The 20,296-nt window shown below is 34.0% G+C and overlaps 1 protein-coding gene and 1 pseudogene across 1 annotated transcript; one reads left to right on the plus strand and one right to left on the minus strand.

Annotated features, from left to right (window-relative positions):
• Positions 1 to 14: 14 nt before the first annotated feature.
• LOC120152463 lies at positions 15 to 20,059 on the minus strand (annotated as a pseudogene).
• On the plus strand, positions 15,101 to 15,730 carry LOC120153737 (bZIP transcription factor 11-like). The gene has a single exon (XM_039165640.1). It carries the CDS (start codon positions 15,171 to 15,173, stop codon positions 15,618 to 15,620), a length of 450 nt encoding a protein of 149 aa, XP_039021571.1. The 5' UTR covers positions 15,101 to 15,170; the 3' UTR covers positions 15,621 to 15,730.
• Positions 20,060 to 20,296: the final 237 nt, after the last annotated feature.

Genomic DNA, 20,296 nt, shown 5'->3' on the forward strand with positions numbered 1-20,296 from the left:
TGCAACACCATACTCTAGACCACCACTGCCGTCTCCGTTCCAACAAACTGGGACAGAAAATGAGGGCTTATCGTGGATAACAACCAAGAGGCCAGTGCACAATCTTGCACAACATACTCTTCATACAAATCATTCGACACCGATTTACCATGCTCATCAACCACCGTTGCAGGAGGAGGACGAATAGAACCAGTTAGCAACCGTTTTAACCGGTGACTACGAACAGTAAGTAGAATTTGCTGCTTCCAAAGTAAAAAATTGGACTCTTCAAGGATAATATTCACCTTCTTGTTTGTGAAAGTCTTACCGATAGGGAACTCCATCAACAAGAAGACGACGCAGCAAGAAGCAGAAATCCTCAGGAACAAACAGCAAACGATACCATATTAGATCTAGCAGAAGCAAAGAAGAAGTAGAAATAATTCATTGTTAATAACGTGCTTTGCAATCTATAACGTTCTGTTACTTATAGCTTAGCTGTAACAGAAAGCTCAACAACTTTTAAAATTGTTTACAACAGACTAACAACCTTCATTTAGCAGCCCTACAACACAAGTGCATGAATTGCATGAAGTATTTCAACAAAAATTACGATTTCCTCTCAAACCCATTTTCCATAACGTTCAGACAATTCATCAGAATCCGATACCATTTTGTGTTTCGTTTTATGGTTTCTGGTGCAGCAGAAAATCCTGTCAGTGGAACTGCTATGTCCGAAATGCAGACGAAAAGGTAATGAAGGTAATCTCCTGATGTCGTAGGGACAGCTTCCGTTGTGCTTGATCCATTGAACGGTGAAGATCATTAAGAACCTTGAGAAATTCAGAAAACGGGCATCTATTGAAAACTGGACCAGAAAAAGGATGTGTGGTCGAAGAGATGTTAAGGTTTACGCTCCAAAGATATGCCGGAGCTGTGATGTTTGGTATGTTGCGGGTGATGGTTTTTACCGTTATTCTTCCATTCTGTAATTAACAATCCCCACATTCTTATGTATATCAATTGTTTGTAAACTTCTGAATTTGAGAGCTTCATATGCATGCTTTCTGGTTGGATTCATCGTTTTTCTTTTCTCAAATACTTTATCAAATAAATTCGAAAATAAATAAATAAAATATATATATATATATATATATATATATATATATATATATATATATAGATATATAAAAATGTAGTATATCATAATACCTATTATATCAAAATATAAATACAAACTGTAACAATATATATATAAACTATACTATTTTAAAATTACATGTATCGCATTAAATATTTTATCAAATTATTATAAGAAAACTCACATTGGTGTGGGATTCTTTTTGTTTAGTTAATTATATATTTAATCTATTAATTGAATTTATATTGAGTTCTACATAAATCTATTATAAGGGTAAACTTCCTAAATTTATTCGATTTATGATAATTAAGATCCAAATTCTGATTTCCTTTGAGAAATCTACTAAATTAATTGGTTATTGGTTAATGTGGGCTTCTTTAAGAGGTTGTCGATATCACTCTTGGATCCAAAAGGCAAGAGAAACAAGAAGCCCGTACTGATTTTTCTGGCCCATTAAGTCAGGTGGAAAATTAATTGGCCCAATATGTTAGTTCGAAATATAATTTTTAGAATTGATCACTCTGAGGTTGAAAAGTTTAAATAAAAAAAATATTTTATAAAAACTTACCATATCGACATGATAAATTTTAAGTCACTATAATAAATATAATAATTTTTTAAATAATTTATTTTGTGATGTATTGAGCTAAATAATTAACCCGACTATGGAATGAGGCCAATTTTACCGCCCGTGTTAGGGAAAACAAAATGGCATGCTTGCCTTCATGATGAAGGTAGTTACCAAAATGGGTAAAAGATCCACCAAGTAGATATAAGTTTTTCAGTTCAATATTTATAAAATTTGAATTCAATATTTATGTTTGATGATAATAAGAGTCGAAATACATAATTTAAATGAGTCGAAAAAGATAATATATAGCACGGTGTTGTATTTAGAGGTGGACCTACTTAAACCGTGACCCATTCCACGTTTTAAAAAAATTTAAAGAATTAAATTATAATTTACATAAAAAATATAAATCATTTTAAAATTTATATTCTCATAGTATATATATATATATATATATATATATATATATATTTAGATCAAGTCTACATATATATTATTTTTATTATATTTTAAAATTTAAAAATACATACAATTTACGGTAAGATAAATTTTTTAGGTATAATGCCAAAATAAACACCTCAACATTTATAAAAATAATTATTTTTTTCTTATATTCTATTTTTGCTTTGGAGCAATTTGATCCCAATGTTTCATTTTAGGACAAAAGATCCTTAAAATTTGACAAAATAATCACTTTGTCCCTTATTCTTTTTTGGGGCATTTTAATTCTCAGTGATTCATTTTAGGTTGAAAAAGTTCATATTTTGAAGCGTTAATTGTATGTTAACTAATGATTTTCATCTATAGAGGGAACTTTTTGTCCCAAAGTGAAACATTGGGGGTTAAAATGCTCCAAAAAATAAATAGGGGCCAAAATGACCGTTTTAGTAAACGTTATGGGTTATTTTTTATATTATGCAACTTTTTCATTATATTTTTATTTGCTCACCCAATGATTTGTCTGTATTCGCCACTGTTACAAAGTATAAAAGAATGAGATGAAATAGTGAAAAAGGATCCGTTATCCTTTCTCTAACAATGTGTGATGACATATATTAATTTTTAGTATTTGAGTAAGACTTGAAGTCATGATAAATATTTGTAAGTTTATAATTCAAATAAACATGTTTATCAAATGGAGTAATATATTTAATTGCGATAAATCACACGAACTTGTTAAGGGTAATATCAAAAAATTATAATATAATATTCTAAATATATGATAGAATAATATTTTTAATCCAAAACTAACTCCAGATCGAAGATAATATATGATATATCATACCATGGCAGGTCTACAGTATCATGACCATTACTGTGAGAATCACCTTTGAGACTGTTGTTTCACTCATGATGAAGCTTTGATATTGTCTGCTTTTTCCTTTAGAATCGTAAAGCTGCTTCATTTCATCTTTGTCTGCTTTAATTTTCCTCCCTTTGCTCGTTTAAAGTGGCACGTGGGGTTTTTAAGCAATAAAAGATTAGACAACTTGTTTGAAATCTCGTGATATCAACCAAAAAGAAAGCTTCCCAATCTCAGATTGTTAATTGTTTTTGTAGCTTTCCCAGATTCTGTTTCTGGAATTTTCACGATTTGATTTTGATATTATCTGCTGTCCACTGTCCAGGGAAAGGAGCCATTGTCAGTTGATATGCCCAAAGGAAACTCTCAGACCAATTGTTGATATTAAAAGCTATACTGAAAGGAAAACATTTGAAAATCTATGGGAAAATCGAAAATGAACTTGTTTTCGGAGGACCATATTGCAAAAGTTGAGACAGAATCAAGACCCTACGAAGCCTAAATAAAGATAGATACTTGAATTCTAATGTTACATATATAGGCTTTTGAAAACACACACTAGTATATAGATATATAGGGTTAAGCAACTTGATGTGGGTGCTTGCTTAGGGATCTTTCAAGTTACTTCAAATCTCTTGAATAAAACAACAAAACAAATCAACTTTCGTGAGGTGGCCTACCCCACTAACCATTTTTACCGGAAAAAAACACAAGTGAAAGAAGCCAAGCAAAGCACAAAACCAGCAAACTTCATCCCTTCTATCCATGCCTGCTCTCTTTTATTTCACCACGAATATTGCCTTAGCTATGTATGTATATATATTGTGATTTTACTTTTAGGCATAGTGATCGTTGCTCTTCTTTTATATGTAATTGTCACCATCTTGTTGGACCACATACATATCACCACTCAGAAACTGTGATCCCTAAGGCCAATAATTGAGGTGACCTTTAGTAACCCATTTCTATTTTTAATCCATTTCCCAATGTCTTTCCTTTAAACTATGAGTATGAAGAGTGCAGGGGATCACCAACTTCTTCGAGAGAAGTATTTAAAATATTGTTTATTAGATAATTGATTGAAATTCTAACAATTTGTATGATTTTAGAATCGAAATTTATCTTCCATCCTTCGAAATCTCATAACCGTAAATTTGATAAAGTATAATAAGAGATTTGAATATATAATATAAGAGATATAAATTATTTTCTTGAAGCTAGCTCAAATAGAATTATAACAATTGTTTAAAAGTTGAATTGACTAAATTAAAATTTATTTTTTTTGGGTATAACCACATATATATATATATATATATATATATATATATATATATATATATATATATATATATGATCTATTAATTGACTAATCCGGATAAAGTACTGCAAATGTAAGGGCGACCATCTCAACTCATTTTGCTCCATTCGCAATCGCCAAGATTCGAACCCCTGACATTGCTTAAGGAATCTAGTGTCTCATCTCACTAAACCAACTTATTGTTGGTTATGTTAAAATTTATTATTACTAATTAAAAAGATAAAATAAAATCCATTAAATAATTTAGTAATCAAGTTGTTTATAATGAATTCAAATTCTAACATTTAATTTAGGAATGTAAATGTTTCTTTACTTGATAAGAAAATGATGAAAAATAATAAGAAGGTTCTAGCATGTCAATACAAAGAAAGCTTATCGCAAGTCAAATAGCTTCCCCTTCAATCATGTCTTTTTCCTTTGCTTTATTTCTTTATAACGAGATATCTACTTTAGAGTTAGACTTTTTTTTTTCCTTTTATTTTCTTGAAAGATATTTTATTTTAAATGATAAAATTGATTAAATTTTTAAACGAATAACAAGCAAATACAATAAAAAATTATAATATTAAAAAGAAAAAAAATCTACAATTTTTTAAGTACTAGATTATTCACACAAACAAATCATTTTCATTAAAATCATCAAAAACCAAAAAAATCCCCACTGAATAATAAAAATAGAATTATGTAATGAAATGATAAAAAAAATCAACAAAACAATTCAAAAAAATAAAAATACAAACAAACAACACTGCTGAGGATGAAGGACATATATCATCAATATTAATATAATAATAAAATATGACAATTGATTTTTGTCAGAACCGTCTTTCGGTTGGGCCCCGGAATTGGGCTTTGACTTAAAAAATGTAGATTGGAGTCGCCACCGGTCATTTATTTTAAAACAAATGGGTTGATCGGATACCTTATTTCTTACCTGATCTGCCTTATTTCTTACCTGATCTGCGTCTTACCAGAAACGTGTCGGATTCGGGAGTCGGTTACAGTCAAGGAAGGGTTAGCACCCTTGAACTGCCCTTTCGGTACTATATAATTTCCAGTTGTCTTAATTAAGAATATTGTAAGTTTAAATTTAAAGGTAAAATAACGATCCGAAAACTTACCACTAATTGATTTAAAAGTGAGCCCTTTAAGAGTCAAAAGATGTATTAAAAAAGGTGATGGAAATAAATTAAATTAAAAATAAAGAAAATGAAGAACAAAATAAATGATACACGATAAATAACATAATCAACATGGAGACATAGAACATGAAGGAAGTAAAATAAAGACAAGTATGAAAACATATGATAAAGTAGAAAATAAAGAAATAAAGAAATAAGAAAGATAAGGTACCATAAAACGGAAAAATAAATAAATAAATAAATAAATAAATGAGGAAAGCAAAATAAAAATAAAATAAAAGAATGATAAGAATTAAATAAAATATACATATATATATATATATATATATATTCAAATGTTGAAATAAAAAAAATGTAAAATAATAGCGTATACTAAATAAAGTCAAATAATAAAATTAATGAAAACATATAATAATAATACTATATGTATGTATAATAGCTAAATACGATAGAGAAGAAAAATTTTAATAATAATAGACAAACGAAATAATGAAAATAAATAAAATAATAATAAAAAGTAGAGGAAAAAAATAAAAAGAGAATAATGTGAAATATGAAATATATATATATGTAATAACGTATAAAAAAATATATAAAATAAAATAAATAGTAAAATATATATGTATATATATATACAAGAAGTAATAATAATAACGGAGGGGTTAAATTGAAAGGAAATCAAAACAGAAGGCCGAATTCACAAGCAAATGGGGGTTTAAAATCGAGTTTTAGGGATCAAATTAGAAGTTTTTAAAACGGATGGGACCAAAATGGGATTTTCCCAATTTTGCGTGAAAACACGCATATCTGATGTGCAACGGGTCGGGTCAGTTGGCTCCACGGGTCGCGTATTTAAGCAAAAAAGTGTTTTAAAATTTTCATTTCTCTCCTTTGAGACCGAGAGCTCCCCCCGTTTCAGACATTTCCTCTCAGTGTTCTTCAGAAACGAAGAACACCAACCCTTATTTCCAAAAAAAGGCCATCGGCCGCCCCCCACGCCGCCGTTGAACGGCATCGGCGGCAAAAACAAAAAAGTTTCCTTTTTTCCGAAAGATGTTCACCCCATTGTTCCGAAAATAGAGTTTGTTTCTTAGAAAAATCGGCCTCGGAGGTTAGATCTATGAAAATAGATCTCGAATGCGCCTCGGTTCATCGGCCAGAAATCATTTTATTTGATGTTTTTCGAACCAAAAACAAAGAGAATGAAGTACAAAGTTGACATGCAAGCCTGAAAATCGCACAAAGGTGAGTTCCTTACCTTTAACTTTTTCTTTGAATTTTTACAGAGGAAAGAAAATTTCGAATGCTCTGAGTATTTGGATGTGATTTGCTAGTAACTTTGCTTGTATTCAGTATGAAAATACCCCCCTTACAAATGGGTTCGATTACATTTATTTATAGCTTCGATTTGTGCTATTTTTGGACCTATTTGAATCCTAATAGGACTATAATATTTGCTTGTTGATTATGCGAGATCCTTGCGTGTTGTTGGTGGTTGTCGTGAAATCCGGTGACAGTCGTGTGCGTGGCCAGAGGCGTGAGGCATGGGGAGTTTGACTGGGACATGTGATGTCAAAAACGGCGCTGGAACGGGCTAGGTCTGGAACAAGATGAAACCCTAGATGGGTCTGCTGTGGATCGTTGGATCTCACCTAGATCCAACAGTCATTGAGCGGCGGCTGGAAGCATAAGATAGGGTGAAACCCTAATTCTCTACGCGAGCTACTGTGCTGGGCCGCTGTTGGATCAAAGCGTTTGGTTATAGCTCATTGGGCCTGTATCATGTAAACCCAAATAAATAAATGTGGTATATTGTAATAATATGATATGTATGTCATGTGATATACGTATATATTATAAACAATAACTCATAAATGTAAATGCCATGTGTATTATAATATTATAATATCATATACACATTATAATTTAATTTATGTGGTCGAAATTGAGTGTCTTCAGCTGCCCCTCTTTGCTCATTTTCGTGTAACGACAATAGAGCAAAGATTAAAAGTCACAATTTTCGGCCATATCGAATATCCTCTGTCATAGAATTGAAATCTGATATTAAGGCTTGTTAAATTGAACTGAAATGTGAAATAACTTCCTCGTTGTGATGTCGAGTTGAACTGGACGCTTCTGAGCACGATATCCTCGTCGTGATGTTGATGTGTCACAGATAACTCCTTCATTGTGAAATTATATATGTATATGGCCCCTTCGTCGTGAAGTTGAACCTGAGAATTGGATACCCTTCGTCAGGAAGTTGAAATCCAAGTATTGTTCCGAGTCCAATATCATCCGCTGTGAAGTTGAAGTTGGCTCTGAAACTGGGAAATTGTTTATTGACAACCAGCGATCCCTTCGTCGTGAAGTTGAACTTGTGTTGCCTTGAGTCCAATATCATTCGCTGTGAAGTTGAAATTGGCTCTGAAATTGGGAGATTGCTTATTGACAATCAGCGGTCCCTTCGTTATGAAGTTGAACTTGTGCTGTCTTGAGTCCAATATCCTTCGCTGTGAAGTTGAAATTGGCTCTGAGATTGGGAAGTTGTTGTTGACAAGCAGCGGTCCCTTCGTCGTGAAGTTGAACTTGCGTTGTCTAGAGTCCAATATCCTTCGCTGTGAATTTGAAATTGGCTCTGAGATTAGGAAGTTATTGTTGACAAGCAGCGGTCCCTTCGTCGTGAAGTTGAACTTGCGTTGTCTAGAGTCCAATATCCTTCGCTGTGAAGTTGAAATTGGTTCTGAAATTGGGAAGTTGTTGTTGACAAGTAGAGGTCCCTTCGTCGTGAAGTTGAACTTGCGTTGTCTAGAGTCCAATATCCTTCGCTGTGAAGTTGAAATTGGCTCTGAAATTGGGAAGTTGTTGTTGACAAGCAGCGGTCCCTTCGTCGTGAAGTTGAACTTGTGTTGTCTAGAGTCCAATATCCTTCGCTGTGAAGATGACGGGCTGCTTTTTGCACTTGGTCCAGGAAATCTCGGATGGTTGCATCTCGGGCCCTCACCCTTCGCTGTGCTTGCTCCCAACGGAAATGCCATTGTAATCCTCCGTCGAAGGGCACTATCTGAAGCTCGTTTGCTTATCTCTTGAACCCATCTACAATAGCTTCTAACTCAGCTATTGTCTTGCCATCTTTCTCATGCTGTTTTTCTAAGTCAGCTACCCGAACTCTCCAGCGCTGGTTCTGATATTGAATATCTGACAAGCGTCTTTGGGCAGTCTTCATCTGTTCCTTCCAAGCTCTCTCATCAGGCCCCTTGAACTTCCTTTTCAAGCTATGAGCCTCATCTTTCCAGTATTCAGAGGTTACCTTCAACTTGGAGTTATCCTTGACCTTATCTTGATACCCCTTTCTCAAGTCTTTGAGCTCAAAACGGACTCTCTTCTTTTCTCTTTCCAGTTTATCTGCCCGATCTTTCTGAGAGTCAACATCTAGCTTCCACTGATAGCGCTCGGATTCAAGTTCTTTTATCCTCTGCTTCAGCTCGCTATTCACAACTTCAAACTCGGTCTTGGCTATCTCGAGTTCAGAAGGGACATGCCTGAGATGTTCCTCCATGGTCCGGGTGTCCTCACAGTCTGGCACAGGGGTGTTGTCATTTTTTCTTAATCTTCGCCACTCCACGTAATCCGGAGTGAGCATTCTTCTGGCAGCTACAACATCCATCCGGAATACTTTCTTCCATGAATCGGCTGCTTCTTTGATTATCTTCTTATAGCTGTCACCGTGATACTCAAACTCTGACCTTGCCAGTCCGTATGTTGCTGGGACAAACTGACATGTCCCATACTATCTAAGTGCTAACAATGGAGCATACCCAACTACACCCCAAAGTCCAAGTAAGGTCATAGTATCGGAGTCCCCATATCGGAAAAGAACGTCACTGAGGAATAACCAGGGGGCCCTCTAGACAATATCCCGGTCCTGAAGATGCGTAAAGACCTTCATCCATTTTTCCTTTGAGGCGCCTTCATGCCATTTCATGGTGATGAATTCACCTAGAGGTGAATATATGGTGCTGAAATGGCGGTAGGCAACCCCGTTAGTCTTCCAAAAGTGGCTGTGAATCCAGACTTGAAGGAGCTGAACACACCCAGTGAACCTTCCTCCACCAGTTCTTCTACAATGATTGAGAGACCGGAAGGTCTCGACTAAGATGGTCGGTGCTGGATTGACTCTTCTCGAGAGTTGTTCGAATAGCTCCACTACGGTGGCATCGATGTATCCCAAGGTCTTTGGGAATATAATCAGACCATACAGACCTAATGCAAATAGGTCTATTGTCTTCCACTCATCGGGATGATGCTTCATTAATTGCTTGATATGAAGCCAAGCGATTCCTTCTCCACTACCCTTACATCGAGCCTGGTCAGTTACCCATTTTTCATCAACTCCGGCAACCTTGGCTAGTGCATTTTTGAAAGGTTTCCTTTTAATGTGCTTAAGGTAGGCCCGCTCGAGTTCGATGTTTTCACAATGCAGTAGTGTAGTGAACTCTTCTATGGTGGGCACCATGTCCTCCTGATTAAAAGTGAAGCAACTGTATCCCGGGTTCCAGAATTGAACCAAGGCTCTGATTAAGGGCTCATCAGTCTTGACATGAAGCAATAATGCAATATCACCGTACTGTTGGCTGAACTTCTGTTTCACTTCATTCTTCCAACTGTTCCAGATGTCCTGAAGCTCTTGCACGTCGTTCTGCTTTAGGCTGATAGAGGCGTAGCTAACCAGCTCTGACACATAACTTCCTTGAAGACTGTCTCCCTTTTCCTTCTGAGTCTTCTCGGACCATAGTCGTACCTCGGGGTTTTTAATCTCTTGTATTACAACACCTTTATCCATTAATTCAGATTATTTTGTGTGTAATGAACGCCTTTTTAGGGATCAATGTCATCTTGTTATGATACAAATGCTAAAAAAACAAACACAAAGGCAAAAGGTTAGTAAAAATAAAAATAAATAAATAAATGAAAAGAAATGGCAAGAGAAAAAGCATAGGGACAAAAAACATGATTGAGAAAACAAAGTCCTAGGTTTTGGAATGTGGTTTTGGGGTAGGCTCTATTTCTTCAAAGTCTCCCGGTTTAGGTTCTAAAACGGTACCCGAGCTCTCCTTGCTGGTGCCCCCTTGGGCTTACCAGACCCTTAGTCCTAAACCCATCACAGGCTTGTGTGGACTAAGTTAAACTCGAGGGGACACATTCCCTTATGTCTATGCGGAGAATAAATTCACACGAAGACATAAGGTATATGAATCCCGAAGGCTACTTGTTGGGCATATGCGGTGAATAAATTCATACGAATGCGTCGCTTTCACCCCTATTTAAAATAGGGTTTGGAGCTCAGGTATAGAGCCTTAAGTGAAAAAAAGGTTTGAAGGCTGAAATCATGAGAAAACGGTTTAGTACAACTATTTACTCGAAAATATAATCAAAAGTAAGTAAAAGGGGATCGAAATATTACCTAAAAATTTAAACTTACCCTTTTCGTTAAAAAGACAACTGGAAATTACCTTAGTCTGACTCACTTACATTTGTCCCCAGCGGAGTCGCCAAGCTGTCGGAACCGTCTTTCGGTTGGGCCCCGGAATTGGGCTTTGACTTAAAACATGTGGATTGGAGTCGCCACCGGTCATTTATTTTAAAACAAATGGGTTGATCGGATACCTTATTTCTTACCTGATCTGCGTCTTACCAGAAACATGTCGGATTCAGGAGTCGGTTACAGTCAAGGAAGGGTTAGCACCCTTGAACTGCCCTTTCGGTACTATATAATTTCCAGTTGTCTTAATTAAGAAAATTGTAAGTTTAAATTTAAAGGTAAAATAACGATCCAAAAACTTACCACTAATTGATTTAAAAGTGAGCCCTTTAAGAGTCAAAAGATGTATTAGAAAAGGTGATGGAAATAAATTAAATTAAAAATAAAGAAAATGAAGAACAAAATAAAAATAAATGATACACGATAAATAACATAATCAACATGGAGACATAGAACATGAAGGAAGTAAAATAAAGACAAGTATGAAAACATATGATAAAGTAGAAAATAAACAAATAAAGAAATAAGAAAGATAAGGTACCATAAAACGGAAAAATAAATAAATAAATAAATAAATAAATGAGGAAAGCAAAATAAAAATAAAATAAAAGAATGATAAGAATTAAATAAAATATACATATATATATATATATATATATATATATATATATTCGAATGTTGAAATAAAAAAAATGTAAAATAATAGCGTATACTAAATAAAGTCAAATAATAAAATTAATGAAAACATATAATAATAATACTATATGTATGTATAATAGCTAAATACGAGAGAGAAGAAAATTTTTAATAATAATAGACAAACAAAATAATGAAAATAAATAAAATAATAATAAAAAGTAGAGGAAAAAAATAAAAAGAGAATATGTGAAATATGAAATATACATATATGTAATAACGTATAAATAAAATATATATAAAATAAAATAAATAGTAAAAAATATATGTATATATATATACAAGAAGTAATAATAATAACGGAGGGGTTAAATTGAAAGGAAATCAAAACAGAAGGTCAAATTCGCAAGCAAATGGGGGTTTAAAATCGAGTTTTAGGGATCAAATTAGATGTTTTTATAACGGATGGGACCAAAAATGGGATTTTCCCAATTTTGCGTGAAAACACGCAGATCTGATGTGCAACGGGTCGGGTCAGTTGGCTCCACGGGTCGCGTATTTAAGCAAAAAAGTGTTTTAAAATTTTCATTTCTCTCCTTTGAGACCGAGAGCTCCCCCCGTTTCAGACATTTCCTCTCAGTGTTCTTCAGAAACGAAGAACACCAACCCTTATTTCCAAAAAAAGGCCATTGGCCGCCCCCCTCGCCACCTCATCGCCACCGTTCATCGGCGGCAAAAACAAAAAAGTTTCCTTTTTTCCGAAAGATGTTCACCCCCTTATTTCGAAAATAGAGTTTGTTTCTTAGAAAAATCGGCCTCGGAGGTTAGATCTATGAAAATAGATCTCGAATGCGCCTCGGTTCATCGGCCAGAAATCATTTTATTTGATGTTTTTCGAACCGAAAACAAAGAGAAGGAAGTACAAAGTTGACATGCAAGCCTGAAAATCGCACAAAGGTGAGTTCCTTACCTTTAACTTATTCTTTGAATTTTTGCAGAGGAAAGAAAATTTCGAATGCTCTGAGTATTTGGATGTGATTTGCTAGTAACTTTGCTTGTATTCAGTATGAAAATCCCCCCCCTTACAAATGGGTTCGATTACATTTATTTATAGCTTCGATTTGTGCTATTTTTGGACCTATTTGAATCCTAATAGGACTATAATATTTGCTTGTTGACTGTGCGAGATCCTTGCGTGTTGTTGGTGGTTGTCGTGAAATCCGGTGACAGTCGTGTGCGTGGCCAGAGGCGTGAGGCGTGGGGAGTTTGACTGGGACATGCGATGTCAAAAACGGCGCTGGAACGAGCTAGGTCTGGAACAAGATGAAACCCTAGATGGGTCTGCTGTGGACCGTTGGATCTCACCTAGATCCAACGGTCATTGAGCGGCGGCTGGAAGCATAAGATAGGGTGAAACCCTAATTCTCTACGCGGGCTACTGTGCTGGGCCACTGTTGGATCAAAGCGTTTGGTTACAGCTCATTGGGCCTGTATCATGTAAACTCAAATAAATAAATGTGGTATATTGTAATAATATGATATGTATGTCATGTGATATACGTATATATTATAAACAATAACTCATAAATGTAAATGCCATGTGTATTATAATATTATAATATCATATACACATTATAATTTAATTTATGTGGTCGAAATTGAGTGTCTTCAATTTTATCACAATTTAAGTGTTAAAAATTTAAGGGGCATTACGAACAAATATATATGAGAATTAATCTGAGAATTTAAAATAAAGTAGATCAATAAAAATTTTATGTTAATGAATAAGATTACAAAATTTTAAGAAACAATGAATTTACAAAATTTTAGGAGAAAAATAAATTATTAATAAAAAATATAAAATTATATTTAAAATTTTAAAATATTTAGAGAAAATTACCGCCTCTAACCATCCCTTACACAATTTATGCAGCAACGATACTTTATTTTCCATTGAAAACCGAGGATGTCACTCACATGTACAATTTGGGCAACCACAATATCTTATCAGCAGTTCAGGAATATGCGAACATGGCTTTGTTATATTTCATAATATGGTCGGTAAATGAAACCATCATAAATGGGACAATAAGGGACAATAAGGGACGATAAGGGTGATTGGGTTACAGGATATTCGATGAATTTAGGGAAACCATCATGCCTGTTAGCGGAATTTTGGGACTTGAAAAGGGGACTTACCGCAGCAAAAGCTCTGAATCCGAAGAATCTGATTGTTGAAATGGACTCGAGGGAAGCAATAGATGCCCTGCAAGAGGAAGAACCAGAAACCCCCCAAATCGGATCTATGATTGTCGAATGTAAAAATCTATTAAAAGAAATTGAGGTAAAGGAGATAAATCATATATTGAGAGAAAGTAATGGATGCGCTGATGGATTGGCTAAGCTATGGGATTGGTTGGTGTCATTTTCAGTTTTCAGTGACATAGACTTTGCCCAACTTCACTAACACAAAAACACATGCAATAACGTAAAGTAAGCCATGATTTCACAATTCTCTGTTACAAATTGTCCTCCCGTTCTAAGATATAACATTGATTAATTCGGATTGATTTATATTACATACCTGATTTTGATGAGTAAGTTTCACAGTGGAATTTTTTATATACACAAAAATTCGAACTTGAGATCTTATTACAAAATAATATAGGGTACATACATAAATATTCAATTTTTATATTTATTAAATTCATTGAGAGACTTAAGTGAAAAAATATCATTCTCTATAAGGTTAAATTCAAGCAGTTGCATCCGTAAAATAAATAGACTAAAAAAATTCTAGACAGTTACATTCTTATTATTACTTCAGATAATTAAAAAAAGAATTTTACATGATGTTAAATCATTTGAAATTATTAGCATTAGCAATAATTCATTTAAAATTATTAGTAATTAACTAATAAACTTTAATTATAATGACTGTACCCAACCATGTAAGATCCTTCCTTTTGTTCTATAAATTGGCTTCTCAATTCTCTAAAAATCCTCTTCCACTTTCACTCTCTTCCCCTCATAGAGTTGAGATTTTCTTGTGATATTTTCTTGTTTTCCATGTTTCTTATGTTTCTTTCATATCGTTTTGATATGCATCTTTGCCCTTAAACTGGGGGTTTTCGTAGTTAAACTTTGTATCTATACAAAATCTCTCTTGGTTTCATCATCATCATCTTCTTCTTGGTGTTGGAAATCTTGATGCTACATAAATAGTTGGCGTTTGAGATTTCATGTCTCCGGTTGTGAGTGAAATCCTCCGGTCGGGGTTTACGATAAATTCCTCGCTCAGACGCAGGACCCATCTTGTTCAATCTTTCTCAACCGTCTTCCTCCACTGGTTCTATGTTTTTCATAAATAAAAACTTCCTCTAATCGCTCGACTTCCAGTTCATATGCATATATAACACATAATAATAAAAATCAAATATATAAATCTCCCACATTAGCTAAAACATAATTAGTTTCTGGGTCCTGTCGTCTTTCTGGAAAAATAAAATAAAAGATCTTTGTGTAAATATATAACATCATGGCTTCCTCCAGTGGAAATTCCAATTCATCAGGGTCTGAAGAGGATTTGCATCGGCTGATGGATCAAAGAAAAAGAAAGAGAATGGAATCCAACAGAGAATCAGCGAGGAGATCAAGGATGAGAAAACAAAAGCGTTTAGATGATTTAATGGCTCAACTGATTCTGCTAAGGGAAGATAATTACCAAATCCTCACGAACATCAACTTCATCACCCATCAGTACTTGAGCATGGAGGCTGAGAACTCGGTTTTGAGAGCTCAGATCATAGAACTGAGTCAAAGACTGGATTCCCTGAATGGGATCCTTAATCATCTCAATAATCCCAGAATCAGCAATGGGGTTTATGAAAGTGAAGCTTTTGAAAGTTCCACCAATTTCATTCACCCTTTCAGTTTGGCTTATCTTAATCAACCAATTGTGGTCACTGCAGATGTATTCCAGTACTGATCCGCCATTACTAAATGGGTTTAAAGAAATCAGTTGAATTGGGAACTAGAAAGCAAGAGCTGCCTGCTAAATAATCATGGCTCTCTTTTGTTGTTGTAACTTGTAACTAATGGGATATATATATATATATATATAATATGGTGTCTTTACTTGTTTTTTGTCAGCTTCCTTCTGATCTTCATAATTTTTAGTGTCTGTCTTCTCTTTGTTGTTTGACAAATAACAATATATATATATATATATATATATATATATATTTCATCAAAAGTAATTGGTAATTACAATTGACAACTTTGAATCTCTCTGCTCGGCAGTCTTATTCTACATTCATCAAAATAATAAGTATACGCGAACGGCCATGTGTATTTTGTTTGGTTTGTTAGTAAGTTGAGTTGGTAATACAAACAAACAATATCTTATATTACTTATTTTTTATAATTAAACTAAAGTGATTATAAAATAGTATATATTTTAAATACTCTCAACTATTTGACAATGAATATTTAATCACTTATGCTGCAATTGTTATTATTTGAACTTGAAACCTCTAAGAACAACAATTATTGTTTTAATCACTGAAGTAATTTGATTTGTGCTTATTGATTTTGTCAATGTTTATATATGGTTTTTAAACTCATTAAAGAGACCCACTTGTTAAAAGAATTTTCTTTTTGAGATAAGATCCAACATGTGGTTAATTTCAATTTGCGTACTTTGTAATGCATATGCAATATGTTTCCCTTTTTGAATTGTAATTTATTTTTGAGTTAATTGCACTACATATCTTTAAACTATGATTTTTTTAAAATTGACCCTTAACCTTTTGAACATTTTGATTTCACCCTAAACTATGTCTCATTCTAAATTGATCTCATACTTTTGAACATTCTAATTCATCTCCAAACCTTGACCCTTATTCTAATTTTCTAATTTAGTCCTCAATTTTTTTAACATTCCAATAACGTCCCGACACTATCAACCAATGGAGATGAGAAAGCTTATTATTAGATCATATTCCAAGCAAGTGAGCATATGATTACCAAAATAATAGAATTATATTCCATTCATCAGGCCTCAAGGTTTTACTTTCATTAAGTCTTCGTGAATGACATAGTCACGCTCAGCACGAATTGCAAATATTGCTACCTCCGTACAAACATTTCGTAGATCAACACCATTAAACCCCAATGGTTACCAGAAAAATATATTAATGATGAGGATTACGGTCTCGGAACAGAAATATGCCACCTATGACTAATCTTAGAAAGCTTAGCAACCGCTTCATAGTTAATTTCACCTCCCTTGGCCATTTGAGCAGCGTGAATCTTGAGGATTTGCATTCTTGAGTTCTCATTTGGCAATGAAATCTCATCTTTTCGTCTAGCCGCCCAGGACCAAGGAGTGCAGGGTCAAGAATGTCGGGTCAGTTAGTAGCCATGACCACTTGAACCTACACGTAACAATGTAAGTTGTTAATGATTTTCAAAAGCATGTTTTGAAACTATGTGCATGACCAAAATAATGTACCTTTACAAGCTGATTAACTCCATCATTGTCCTCTGTACTTCACGGTCAATACCTGTCCCGTTGCTGAGACGGCATCCACAGATGGCATCAATCTCATCCATAAAGATGATGCACGGCTGTACAAAAAGAAACAAACATTAAAATAACATTGAAGGCTATAAAGAGACAAGACAGAAAACATTCACAACTCAAGGCTCTTACTTGGTGATCAAGTGCATATCTGAAAATTTCATTCATCAACCTTGCACCATCTCCAAGAAAGTTGCTGCCAGCCATTATACTCGAAGCAACCTGAACTTAGATGAGCGAGCATAAGGTAAAATGCATCCGTTCAAGGAAAGAACAATAAGCCAAAAAATAAACCACAAAGGTAGATTTCAACTATCAACATATATATAAGATACGGTCATATGACACGAACAAGACACAATGTGTCAAAATATATATGACATGAATTATCATTTATACCATATCAAAATTTGTATAAATATATAATACATTATGTAAGATAATGACCATGACATATGTAAATACATTAATACGACATGAATACACAGATTGTAAAGTCTGATCCTTAAGAAGTTAGCATCAACATTACATGCTATTGCTTTTGCTAACAATGTCTTACCAATACCAGGAGGGCCATAAAGGATAGCCTGCAATCACAGCCAAACATCACTCAGCCATAGCAACCATACACAAACACATCCTTTGAAAGGAAAGGAAAGTATAATCACCTTTGGAGGTTTACTTCACGATAATAACGCCGCGTGCTGTAAGCAAGTCGATTAACATGTCATCTAAAAATGTACCAAGGTATCAGGCCTCTGCAAAAACTTGGGTTTACATGATTAATGTAGCTGAAGTAATTTCCATGCAAATAACTTACTTCAGGTGGAAGAACCCGCCTGATTGTGACCGATGCTCTGTCAGCGGTCACTTTGGTTCCTGAAGTTAGCTTCTTCTTATCTACTTTGCTTCAGCGACCAACCACATAGCGTGAACTTTTGTTTAACTTAACAATAACTAAAACATCATACACACATTCAGGTAAATTCAAATACAACCCCTCAAACACCGCACTAAGCACTAGAACGCATGAACAAACCAAATGCGTAAGGAGCAAGTATAAAAATGTTAATCCACTTGGACTAATATGTTACTCCGCCTTTAATGACTTAACGAAACGATGACATGACAACTCTGTGCCGTTATGTTACTGACATAGATGTCTCACCAAAACGACGTTGTTATGATGAACTATTTTGATGTCTAAAAAATACTAAAATGACGTTTTTTTACATGAGGAGATTTAATAAAAATTTGAGTTTTGAGGGATTTGAACTTAACACCTTTCAAAAACAAAATCTAGATTAAATACTCAACTAATTTCATATTTTGGTTATATTTTTACAAATGTAATATACATATCATATAGTAGATATTATTTATAATTTATGTTTTAAAACTAAAGTAATATATATATATATATATATATTATTATAATACATTATAATATATATATAATATTTTTATATATGATTTATAATAAAAAAAATATTTTTTTTCCAAAAACACCTAAAAGTTTGAAAATTCTTAAATTCTCCCTAAACCCAAAGCCCTAAATACTAAATCAATGTTTTCACCCATTGTCACCGCCGAATCAACTGCCATTGCCCACCACTTTTGTCGCCAAACCCTTACCAGCAATTACCCCTCACCCGTCGTCAGAAATTGAAGAACAATGCGCTAATCAGTCGTCACAACACCGAACATGAAATGTTCAAGTCGATCCATAAACGACGATCAATCGACGAGCGAATGAGGAATGACATGCACGGTGAGAGAAGGAGACTTCGGTGCGGTGGCAATGACATGCTATCGACGACAATGGTTGGTGAATTTAGGGGTTACGATTCAAGGTTTATAGTTTATTTGGGATTTTAGGGTTTTTTTGGGGAATTTCGAGAATTTTGGGTTTTTTAGTATTTAAAGAATTTTAGGGTTTTTTTAAAGAAAATTAATATTATATCAACAAAATTACATTGTTTTAAGCTTTTTAGGCATCCACGTCAGCGACGTCACGATACAGAGTTACTATGTCATTGTCCCGTTAAGCCATTAATGGTGTAGAGGTATAATTGCACTTAAAAGTAAATGTTAGTACTAAAATTGGAAAAATTAAAAGACTAGTGATATAAATGAATCAACTCATAAAATTTGATGGTATATGACGTAGTTTACCCTATCATTTAATTTGAATTCCACTCTTAATCAAAATCCTAGGCTATGCCGATTGAATATTGAGAAAAAAAAGTATTTGAAAAAGAGAACAAAGAACATTTGTTTTTGAAATACTTATTTCATTAATGAACAGTCAACTCAAAAAACACAACTAATAAAATTTCATGTACGAATATCGATAAGAATTAATTATTGTAATAACGAATATACCATAGACTTTATAACATAGTGATGTACTGGTTTAATGATTCTTTGGAATAATACTATTACTATTTTAGTTTTGTCGTACTCTAATATCTATATTAACGCCATTGTTCAACATGGGCAAAATCGGTTTCGTTTTACTGGTACGTATGCCATTCAAATGTTAGTCTCATGACACAAATTTGGTCATGCATCGATAACTTGAATGGTGTATCGCACCTCCCTTGGCTTCTTGGGGTGATTTCAATGAAGTCCTTAATGAGTCGGAAAAGCATGGTGGCAGGAGAAAACCACAAACACAAATCGATGCGTTTAGAGATGTATTACAGCGTAATAATCTAATTGATCTAAAACCTTCTAAAGGGTAATTTAAGTGGATGTATGGTGCGAAAGATAAAGAACCAATCTTTGAACGATTGGACTGATTCGTTGCTTCCAAGCATTGGACTCAAGCTTTTCCCCATTTTCGAGTAACTTCTGAGAGTGCGGACACATCAGACCATTGTTATCTGACTTTGGACAAGAAATGACAGTCACATTCTAATACTTAACCTTTTTCTAATGATTGTTTTCAGTTTGATACTTGTTGAGCATACGAAACAAATTGTAAGGAACGGGTCCACTCAGCTTGGAAATATACAAATGGTAATGCACTAAATAAAATCGAGGCTATTGGTTATGCTTTGAAAGATTGGCAACAT

The sequence above is a fragment of the Hibiscus syriacus genome, unplaced genomic scaffold (assembly GCF_006381635.1).
Source record: "Hibiscus syriacus cultivar Baekdansim isolate YM2019G1 unplaced genomic scaffold, ASM638163v2 tig00002840_pilon, whole genome shotgun sequence".
In the NCBI taxonomy this organism is placed as follows: domain Eukaryota; kingdom Viridiplantae; phylum Streptophyta; class Magnoliopsida; order Malvales; family Malvaceae; genus Hibiscus; species Hibiscus syriacus.

Coding starts and splice junctions, on each gene's coding strand:
- LOC120153737 (XM_039165640.1), top strand. CDS start 15,171: ATGGCTTCCTCCAGTGGAAATTCCAATTCATCAGGGTCTGAAGAGGAT.